Source organism: Chiloscyllium plagiosum, chromosome 4 (genome assembly GCF_004010195.1).
Source record: "Chiloscyllium plagiosum isolate BGI_BamShark_2017 chromosome 4, ASM401019v2, whole genome shotgun sequence".
Lineage (NCBI taxonomy): Eukaryota > Metazoa > Chordata > Chondrichthyes > Orectolobiformes > Hemiscylliidae > Chiloscyllium > Chiloscyllium plagiosum.
Window position 1 is genome coordinate 12,834,717 of NC_057713.1, and position 11,373 is coordinate 12,846,089.

Consider the following 11,373-nt stretch of genomic DNA (forward strand, 5'->3'; position numbering starts at 1 on the left):
GGGGAGGTACTAAATGAATATTTTGCATCAGTATTTACTATGGAAAAGAATATGGAAGATATAGACTGTAGGGAAATAGATGGTGACATCTTGCAAAATGTCCAGATTACAGAGGAGGAAGTGCTGGATGTCTTGAAGCGGTTAAAGGTGGATAAATCCCCAGGACCTGATCAGGTGTACCTGATAACTCTGTGGGAAGCTAGAGAAGTGATTGCTGGGCCTCTTGCTGAGATATTTGTATCATCGATAGTCACAACTGAGGTGCTGGAAGACTGGAGATTGGCAAACGTGGTGCCACTGTTTAAGAAGGGTGGTAAAGACAAGCCAGGGAACTATAGACCGGTGAGCCTGACTTCAGTGGTGGGCAAGTTGCTGGAGGGAATCCTGAGGGACAGGATGTACATGTATTTGGAAAGGCAAGGACTGATTAGGGATAGTCAACATGGCTTTGTGTGTGGGAAAACATGTCTCACAAACTTGATTGAGTTTTTTGAAGAAGTAATAAAGAAGATTATTGGGAGACTGATTAGCAAGGTTAGATCTCACGGAATACAGGGAGAACTAGCCATTTGGATACAGAACTGGCTCAAAGGTAGAGGACAGAGGGTGGTGGTGGAGGGTGGTTTTTCAGACTGGAGGCCTGTGACCAGTGGAGTGCCACAAGAATCGGTGCTGGGTACGCTACGTTTTGTCATTTACATAAATGATTTGAATGCGAGCATAAGAAGTACAGTTAGTAAGTTTTCAGATGACACCAAAATTGGAGGTGTAGTGGACAGCAAAGAGGATTACCTCAGATGACAACAGGATCTGGACCAGATGGGCCAATGGGCTGAGAAGTGGCAGATGGAGCTTAATTCAGATGTGAGGTGCTGCATTTTGGGAAAGCAAGTCTTAGCAGGACTTATACACTTAATGGTAAGGTCCTAGGGAGTGTTGCTGAACAAAGAGACCTTGGAGTGCAGGTTCATAGCTCCTTAAAAGTGGAGCCTCAGGAAGATAGGATAGTTTGGTATGCTTTCCTTTATTGGTCAGAGTATTGAGTACAGGAGTTGGGAGGTCATGTTGCGGCTGTACAAGACATTGGTTAGGCCACTGTTGGAATATTGTGTGCAATTCCGGTCTCCTTCCTATCGGAAAGATGTTGTGAAACTTGAAAGGGTTCAGAAAAGATTTACAACGGTGTTGCCAGAGTTGGAGGATTTGAGGTATTTGGAGAGGCTGTTTTCCCTGGTGTGTCGGAGGCTGAGGGGTGACATTTTCGAGGTTTACAAAATTATGATGGGCATGGATAGGATAAGGAGACAGTCTTTTCCCTGGGGTTGGGGAGACCAGAACTAGAGAGCATAGGTTTAGAGAGCAGAGGGGTAAGTTATAAAAGAGACCTGAGGGGCAACTTTTTCACGCAGAGGGTGGTACGTGTATGGAATGAGCTGCCAGAGGATGTGGTGGAGGCTGGTGAATTGGCATTTAAGAGGCATTTGGATGGTTATATGAATAGGAAGGGTTTGGAGGGATATAGGCCGGGTGCTGGCAGGTGGGACTAGATTGGGTTGGGATATCTGGCCGGTGTGGACAGGTTGGACCGAAGGGTCTGTTTCCATGCTGTACATCTCTATGACTCTATTAGGAGTGAGATGCGTTGAACCACCAGGCAGATCATGGTCAGTACAGTAGGGAATTGAAAAAGCAAATATGATAATGCAATGTGAGGTTTTTGAGAAAAGATTAACATTATTAACATTAGGTAACATTAAATTAAACATTTAAACATTTTCTAAATTTATGAGGTATAAGAGGTAGCTAGGGTAAAACTTAGGCTTGTTAGGCACTGAAAGGGAAGTCTTCATGTTGAGGTAGAGAGCAAGGCTAAAGTACTTGTATCTATCTCCACAATGGTTAACAATAAAAGAGAAGAAGGAAGATGCACACACAGTAGTATCAGCTAGTGAAGGTGAGTCAAAAAATATGATCTTTACTTGATGCCTCACCTGGCCCAGATAGATTGCAACTAGATTCAAACTTAGAAACAGCAAAGGTAATTGTATATAGGAATTGTGTCGGACTATTGAAAGATTGTGAATGTGATACCCCTACTTAAAAAAGGGGTGTACAAAGTTAAAAATCACACAACACCAGGTTATAGTCCAACAGGTTTAATTGGAAGCACACTAGCTTTCGGAGCGACGCTCCTTCATCAGGTGATAGGTGCGTGCTCTGAAAGCTAGTGTGCTTCCAATTAAACCTGTTGGACTATAACCTGGTGTGGTGTGATTTTTAACTTTGTACACACCAGTCCAACAGGTTTAATTGGAAGCACACTAGCTTTCGGAGCGACGCTCCTTCATCAGGTGATAGGTGCGTGCTCCGAAAGCTAGTGTGCTTCCAATTAAACCTGTTGGACTATAACCTGGTGTTGTGTGATTTTTAACTTTGTACACCCCAGTCCAACACCGGCATCTCCAAATCTTAAAAAAGGGGGGAGCTGGTGGCATAGTGGTGATGTAACTGTACTAGCAATCCAGGCCAATGTTCCAATTTCAAATCGTACCATGGTGGATAATAAAATTAGAATTCAATAAAGTCTGGAATAAAGAGCTAATCAATGGCAGCCACGTATCCAGTGTTGATTGTTGATACTGATAAGCAAAGTTCCAGATGTCGAGAAATCTAGACAGGATGGTGACGTGGGCAGAAACAAAGCAAATGCAGTTTAGTGCAGAAATTGTGGAATATTGTTGAAAGTATTGTCAAAAGCTTCTCGTCTTGCATTCTTCAGCACATTTGCAAGACTACTGAAGTAAGGAGGAATAATATTCTAAACAGTATGAGAAGAGAGTGCTGGTTGGTTAGTTAGTGAACTCTGATAGAGGTTTGCTATGGAGAATGCACCAGTTATGTGATGGCTGACAGCTAACAGCCAGGATTTCATTGACCTGGTCAAGAATTGAACTAAAGGATTACTGTCGCCTAGTTTGTCAAGTTGACACAGGCACAACGTATGCACATAATACTTCTCTTTGTAAAGAAGCTTTGTAAAAAGCCCTGTGTATTGGTATAGCCACCAGCTATATCAATACACAAAACTGGGAGCCCAGCCTGACTCAGGTTCAGCAATGGGGTACAATCAGACATGTTACTAAAACGATGTATTCTCGAAAGTCTCAGAATTTCTCATTAGTCTGTACAAAGTAAACTGATCTTACTCCTACCATACTAGGAGATACAATTTGGAATTGGCTCACTAGCTGTTCTTTGTAAAATTATGGCCCGAATTTGACCATGGAAGCTAGAGTCCTGTTGGCAGGAATTAAAGAAACAATTTGCCGGTGGCAGCCAATTAAATAGCTGCTGCCAGGGGACTGCTGTCCAATCACCAGAAGAGGTGGGAGTTGCTGACCAATCACTAAGACCTGTTCGGAGCTGCTGTCCAGTCAGTAAGAGGTGCTAGGGGCTAATGACCAGTCCGGAAGAGGTACCAGCCCAACAATCAGCCCCACCTGTTGAGGTGGCCATTGCTATGGCACCAGTTACAAGGAGGCGGCACCTCAATATCTGGGGATCCTCAAAGAGAGGGAATGAGACCTGGGAAGTGCCAGTGCTCTGGTAATTGTGGGGATTTGTCGTGCATTGAAGGAGCTTAATTGTGTTCCAAATAGGCAGCTGCTCTTCCGACTTTCCTATCGCTGACCTGGCAGTAGGAAGACATCGAGGAGAAAGTGAGGTCTGCAGATGCTGGAGATCAAAGTTGAAACTTTATTGCTGGAACAGCACAGCAGGGTGTTCCAAATAGGCAGCTGCTCTTCCGACTTTCCTATCGCTGACCTGGCAGTAGGAAGACATCGGACAGACTTGTCTCTGAGCCTTTCCACTGCCATTCTGTCTGCCTGCCCATCTCTTAGCCCTTCAGCCCAGGGCATGGCAAATTCCAGGTCTGTGTATTTGCTTATTGAGAAATCAAGTTTGGTCTCAATTCTCAGGCTATTGGCTATTAGAATTCCTGCCAAAGTTGTTTACAGCATTGTTTACAGTTCTCACATGAAGAGCAGCTATTTTGAAACAGGTAGTGTCTTGTTTCCTCTGCTTGTGAAATCATATTCCAGTAAGAAAAAAACAATGTCTTACAGATGAAGTAGAAATAATAGAGAAAAGCATTACAGTGATTCAAAACAAGGGTTTGCTGTAGCATCCTCATGGATCTAGTAGTCTCACGAACCAACTCATATCATATTTGAGCATCAATCTCAATTCTCCTCAATTAATTGTTTTCTTTCATTGAGAGCTAACCATGTGAATAATTGGAGTAATGTATCCCTTACTGCCCTGTCTTTATTAGTTCTCTGCATAAAGTTGAAAGATTTCAATGTTGAGATGAAATTCTAACTGTATTATTTTCTCCAGTTTTTTTCCTAACCATCCAATTGTTTTTCTTACAGTAATGAGGCCACTTAGCATGTCTTGCAGTTTTGACTTGTCAGGTAAAGGCAGCTCCGTACCTGACGTGGTGGTTTTTGTCATGTATCGCTTTTGCTTTTGCATCTTTCACTTCATCCACCTTTGTTTTAACCATTCTTGGCTCCTTTGATTATTTTAACGTTGCTGTTGGTTTTATGGTTTGTGCTTGATGCAGCAGCTTTGGTGGTTGTGGTTTCAATGTCTACGGTAATGGGGCGCTTTCAGCATTTTGCAAATTGAGCTTATGTCAACAACGAGTAAGTTCGGTTCGATGTGGAAGTGCTTTTGTATTTACTTGTTCATGAGCAGCACAGGCAATGACATCATTTATGCCCACTCCTAATTGCCCTTGTGAAATAGGCAGTGAGCTGCCTTTCTGAACCACTGCAGTCCATGTGGATGAAGTTATAGCCATAGTGCTATCAGGTAGAGTTCAAGATTTTGACTCAACATTGATGAAGGAGTGCAATATCTCAATATAATCATGTATCACTTTTTGGTGACGGGGTGTTTGTGTATCTGCTCCTGCCATTACCCTACAAGGTGGGAGGTGTCAAAGCAGCCTACTGGAGCTGAACGCCTGTATATATGTGGGACCTGCTGTTATCCAGATACAGCATATAGATGAGGTCTAGGAAGGGGCCAAGATCTCTGGGGACTCCAGAGATATCAGGGCAAGAAGGAAGAGTGATTAGATTGAAATTCTCTGGATTCAATTGGAAAGCAAAATGAGAAATCAGGAATAGGCCTTCCCTTTGTTTTTTTTTGTTCAGCTTTTCTTTTCTCCCTCATGAGGTGATTAAAGAATCTTTCTGCGTGGATGGGCAAAGACAGGTTTCTAGATCTTTCTTAGCTCCATATGTAATGTAACCACATGAATGATTTTAAACGGCTACATCCATTACATGATGTGAGTGATTGAATTTCATTTGCTGAGAGCATATTTTTCCTGCTTTACAGTAGAAGACAATCTGTGAAAATGCAGAATGGGAAATGCTGGACTTGTAGCTTGAAAGTTTGTTACTGTGTTGGGTGGAGTATATGGCATTGCATGATAGTGAAAATCAAATCAGCAACTGTTTCAAATCTCTCCTAATTTTAATTTTCAGAGGCGTTATGTAAGTCCGACTAAACTCACACAATTTATGCACCATGCAGTGTCTGGATCTACCCTATAAAATTTTTCCAAGCAGAGAGCATTGATTAGAGGTGAAGAGTTAACCCTGCACCCACCCACTGAAACCCCCTCCAAATAAAAGCTCCAAAATTGGAAGTGCTGAAGTTATTTGTGATATCTCTACACAAACTGAGGATGTAATCTGGGCCCTCACTTCTCTGTGTGCCTCAGTACTGTGTTGAGCAATGCATTTACTCGTTAGACCAGTGGGGATGTTAGACGGTTCTGAAGGGAGACCACTCAGTAGAGATTCTATATTTTGGATTCTTACTGTTGAAGTAACCAAGTGCTTTGTTTTTTTATTCTGCATGTGGCATTGCAAACAATGGCTTTCACAAGTACTCTTGCAATTACTTTAATTATTTAAAAAGTTATTCTTTCCTCCCTACCTTATTAAAAGAGCAGACAATGATGTTCTCTGCTACCTCTGTTAGGTTTGGCCTGTAGTAATGTATTGAGATGGACTCACCTCTGACCCTTGCTCCCATCTGAAAGTTGACCAGCTCACCATTCTTGCTGACCATTCAATCAAACTGAAAACCTGGCATGGAAGGAGGGTCTTTTCTGTTTAAAATAAAGTGCAGTCAGAAGTTCCTGGTACATAGGCTGGAGCGTCGATATCCAATTGGATGGCATGGTGGCTCAGTGGTTAGCACTGGTGCCTCAACGCGGTAGGCACCCAGATTCGATTACAGCCTCAGGTGACTGTGTGGAGTTTGCACATTCTCCCCATGTCAGCGTGGGTTTCCCCCCACAATCCAAAGATGTGTAGGTTAAGTGAATTGGCCATGCTAAATTGCCCATAGTGTTCAAGAATGTGTAGGCTAGGTACATTAGTTAGGGGTAAATATAGGGTAGGGGAATGGGTCTAGGTAGGTTACTCTTCGGAGGGTCGGTGTGGACTTTTTATGCCGAAGAGCCTGTTACCACACTGTAGGGATTCTAATTCCATTATTTTATGAGGCCGCATTTCAATTTTATGTCAAATGAACTGAATGTTTAAATCCAGAGAAGAGCTTTGCCATTTGAATTTGAGCAGGCTGTTCACCCTCCCGAATCTGTGCCATCATTCAGTTAAATCATACCTGAGGGGGATGCTGGGAAAGTGATGGTGGGTGCCTGAGTTGTGGCTATGGCGATATCGTAGTGAGCAGGCATGCCATTTGTGGTCGGTGTCTTTTTGAAAATGGAGAAGATTTAACAACAGACTTCAAGCAGCAAAGTTCACCTGGTGAGAAGGGTTTTACCCTCTTTCATGATTAGAGTTGCCACGTTTGCCTGGTTTGCCAAGACGCAAAAAAAAGTGTTTGAGTCTGCAATTTGCTTGTGCAGAAAACGTGTTGAACACTGTGATAACTTGAATATATCACCAGAATAGGAACAATGCGCTTTCACTGTTAGGCTTGTACATTTTAGATGTTTTACAGAAACTGACTCAATAAAAACACACTGCCAGGAGCAATACCAGGCAGGTGGCAACTCTAACTTTGACATGCAAGCAGCAGACAAAGTATAGTGTAGGAGTAGCCTTCCGAAAGATCCAGTCATAGGGTAGACTTTTTGACTCCCTTCTTCTGTGTTTACAGATGTGACAACCCCAGAGAGGAGCAGGAAGACCTCACCCCCTCCTATGGCCAATGGTGCAGTTATGTCCCAAATTACAGAGACTGATGCCCACACGTCACAAGTCCAAAGAAGAAGACTCCTGAAGGCACCTACGCTGGCAGAGATAGACAGCTCCGACTCTGAGGTAAACAAAAATGTGCTCGTGAACCTAGTCTCTGTTGTTCATTTATTCATGTGTGTGTGTCCACATGTATGTGCATGTGTGAACATAAAAGTACTTGTTCCTGCATGATGTACGTGTGAGCATGTGACAGTGAGTAGTTTTTGAATTGAATTGAATTTATTGTCACGTGTACTGAGGAATACTGTCTTGTGAGCAATACAGGCATTGATACGTATATAATAGGTAAACAGCGACAAATACAAAAACACAGGTACAGGCGAATGTTAAGAATTTGTGAGTCCATTCATTGTCCTAACGACAGTAGGGTAGAAACTGTTTCAAAACCGGCTGGTGCGTGTGTTCAGGCTTCTGTACCTTCTCCCTGATGGTAGCGTTTGTAGAAAAACATGGTTTTTTGCCTGTAGTTAAACATCGGAGAAAGAATTTTAGACTTTTTCTCTTGCACTCAAATCAGGACTGTAGTGCAAGACACCAAATTTAGAAAATTCATGTGTCTAACTTGCTCATCAATCTTGATGAAAGATGAAAGGTGTTGACATCATATCTCTTTCTCTGAAGGGTTTTAAGTTCAGTATTACCAAACACTTAATAATAGAGATATCTGCAGAGTGAAACTACCCATCATGTGTTTAAGTAAGTACACAGGTGATCTCATTGAAACACGTAAGATTCTTAAGAGGTTTGACAGGTTAAAAGCTGAGGGTATCAAACCCTTCATGGGAGAACCTAGGACTTGAGGGCATAGTCTCAGAATAAAGGATGCCAATTTAAGACTGAGATGATGAGGATTCTCTTCTGTTAGAGGGTTCAAAGTCTTTGGGACTTCTTGCTGTGGGGGTAAACTCTTTTTGTATATTTATGACCAAGATAGATCTTGACCACTTGGGAAATCAAAGGTTATGGGGAAAGGGTAAGAAAGTGGAATGTCAGATCACCCATGGATCAGAGAGAATGGTGGAGCAGGTTTGAGAGGCCAAATGGTCTATTTCTTATGGTGAAAGAGAAAGAAAGGAATGGATAAATGTGATGCAATAGATTTGGAGATGGTTCATAGAGTTATATAGCACAAAAACAGACCCTTTGGTCCAACCAGTCCATGCCGACCATATTCCCAAACCAAACTAGTCCCTCCAAACCTTCTTTATTCATGTACTTATCCAAAAGTCTTGTAAATGTTGTAACTGTACCTACATCCACCACTTCCTCAGGCAGTTCATCTCACACATGAACCACTCTCTGTGTAAAAAGGTTTCCCCTCATGTCCTTTTTAAATCTTTCTCCTTTCATCATAAAAATATGCCCCCCAGTTTTGAACTACCTTACCCAAGGGAAAAGACCCATGCTATTTTGTGGAGTATAAAAGTCCAGCACAGATTATTTGGGTCAAATACCTGCTTCTATGCTGATAATTTATGTAATTCTTTAAATACATTAATGTCATTACAGTATTCCTTTTTCCAGTTGATGGAGAAACTGCAGCAACTTAATATGCAAATTCTGTGGCAACTGTTACCATTATTGGGAAATTAAATTCAGTGTCATATCTGGGCGGCACGGTGGCACAGTGGTTAGCACTGCTGCCTCACAGCGCCAGAGACCTGGGTTCAATTCCTGCCTCAGGTGACTCTGTGTGGAGTTTGCACGTTCTCCCCGTGTCTGTGTGGGTTTCCTCCGGGTGCTCTGGTTTCCTCCCACAGTCCAAAAATGTGCAGGTTAGGTGAATTGGCCAAGTTAAATTACCCGTAATGTTAGGTGAAGGGGTAAATGTAGGGCAATGGGTCTTGGTGGGTTTCGCTTCGGCGGGTCGGTGTGGACTTGTTGGGCCGAAGGGCCTGTTTCCACACTGTAAGTAATCTAATCTTCTTGGGGTTGGAGTCATCTCAATCTCATATCTTTGTACTGTATTAAAAGCTGGAATATTGGTCTTGATTCAGAGTGATTGTATTTATTTCCTTTTGTTCATGGGATGTGGGCATCACTGGCCAGCCAGTGTTTATTGCCCATCCCTAATTGCCCAGAGGGTAGATAGGAGTCAGCCACATTGCTGTGGGTCTGGAATCACGTATAGGCCAGAGCAGATAAGGTTGTCAGATTTCCTTCCCTAAAGGACATTAGTGAACCAGCTTGGTTTTTATGAAAATGAACAGCATCAGGCTGTGTTTTGTCCAAATTTTTATTGAGTTTGGAATTGAAGCCCACACGTGTTTTTTAGGTCTTTGCCATATTGATTAACGTTCTTACTTATTCCCGATTTTGGTGCTTTCTTATGCACTGATGGGATGTGGGTGTTGCTAGCTGGTCAGCATTTATTACCAATCCCTAGTTCCCCTTGAGAAGCTGGTGGTGAACTGCATTCTTGAACCGCCGCATCCATATGCTGTTGGTTGACCCATAATACCCTGAGGAAGGAAATTCCAGGATTTTGACTCAGTGACAGTGAAGAAATGGTGATATATTTCCAAGTCAGGGTGGTGAGTGGCTTGGAGGGGTACGTGCAGGGTGGTGTTCCCATGTACCTGCTGCCCTTGTCTCTCTAGATGGCAGTGGTCATCGGTTTGGAAGGTGCTGTCTAATTTCTGTAGATTGTACAGAACTGCTGCTGTCGAGAGAATGGATGTTTGTGAATATGGTATCTATCCATCGGGCTGGATGATGTCAAACAAGGAGAGTGCAGTTGGAGTGCAGCAAGTGGGCAGTAAATTGCAGCCAAGCTAGCAATGGCTACATCCCTTGAATAATTAAAAGAAACGGTACATGGACCATATGATTCAGAGCAGGAGTAGGGCCAATGGACCTTTGAGTCTGCTGCACCTTTCAGAAAATCAATGTTGACCTTCTAGCAGTCTTCATTTTCCCATCCTATGCTTTTATACATTATCCCTTCCCTAGTGGAACATTACTAGAAGAAACTATTACTTAGATTAGATTACTTACAGTGTGGAAACAGGCCCTTTGGCCCAACAAATCCACATCGACCCTCCGAAGAGCAACCCACCCAAACCCATTCCCCTACATTTACCCTTTCACCTAACACTAGGGGCAATTTAAGCTTTTCGGATGCTGCCTGAATTGCTGTGCTCTTCCAGCACCACTGATCCAGAATCTGGTTTCCAGCATCTGCAGTCATTGTTTTTACCTCGCAATTTAACATAGCCAATTCACCTAACCTGAACATTTTTGGGCTGTGGTAGGAAACCCACTCAGACACGGGGAGAATGTGCAAACTCCACACAGACAGTTGCCTGAGGTGGGAATTGAACCCAGGTCTCTGGCACTGTGAGGCAGTGTGCCACCCATAAAAGTCAGTTCAGAAACCACAACACTACAATGGCTGGGAATTGAACCCGGGTCAACTGCTTGGAAGGCAGCTATGCTCACCACTATACCACCATCACCCTGCCAGCTATAATTAAACGCACCCGTTCCCTGACCGGGAATTGAACCCAGGCCACAGGGGCGAAAGCGCTGTTTAAGCATTGTGTGAATTTTAATTAGACATCACCCAATTTTTTTTAATAGATATTTTTATTAGAAATTTAACATTTTTACAAGTTTACAAAAATAAACAAAACTCTCAACTACAAATATTGATATACAATTAAATCAAATATACAATAGCCAAAATTTAACAAAAGAAAAAAATACCGAAAAAGAAAAAAAAACTCAACTGTCTACTAATCTAACGTACAACTAACCAGAGTGTATATTTAAGTCTCTTACATGCTCGGAATGTGTTAACATCAGATGTAATAAAACCCGTATTCATGCGGGATTCCTCTCCTAAGGGGCCCCGGACCAGCCAGGTTTGTAATCTCAATTAAATAAAAGCCCTTGTTAGGATAGCCGAAATATCTGTATTTATGTAATTCAAAAAGGGCTGCCATATTTTATAAAATAATTCGGTCTTTCGGTGCACCATATTTGTAAGGAAGTCAAGGGGAATACATTCCATAATTAATCTGTGCCAATTTGAAAGTCCAGGAGGGCCCTC

The 11,373-nt window shown here is 42.5% G+C and overlaps 1 protein-coding gene across 4 annotated transcripts in view; it reads left to right on the forward strand.

Annotated features, from left to right (window-relative positions):
* Positions 1–11,373, forward strand: part of LOC122548856 (protein spire homolog 1-like) — a 203,617-nt gene that overhangs the window by 144,759 nt on the left and 47,485 nt on the right. For 2 of the 4 annotated variants that reach the window (XM_043687728.1, XM_043687730.1), the window contains exons 9-10: positions 4,437–4,478; positions 7,219–7,382. In XM_043687728.1, coding sequence (XP_043543663.1) covers positions 4,437–4,478; positions 7,219–7,382 — 206 coding nt within the window. The remainder of the gene's footprint in view (positions 1–4,436; positions 4,479–7,218; positions 7,383–11,373) is intronic. The other 2 variants (XM_043687729.1, XM_043687731.1) reach the window with 1 other exon arrangement.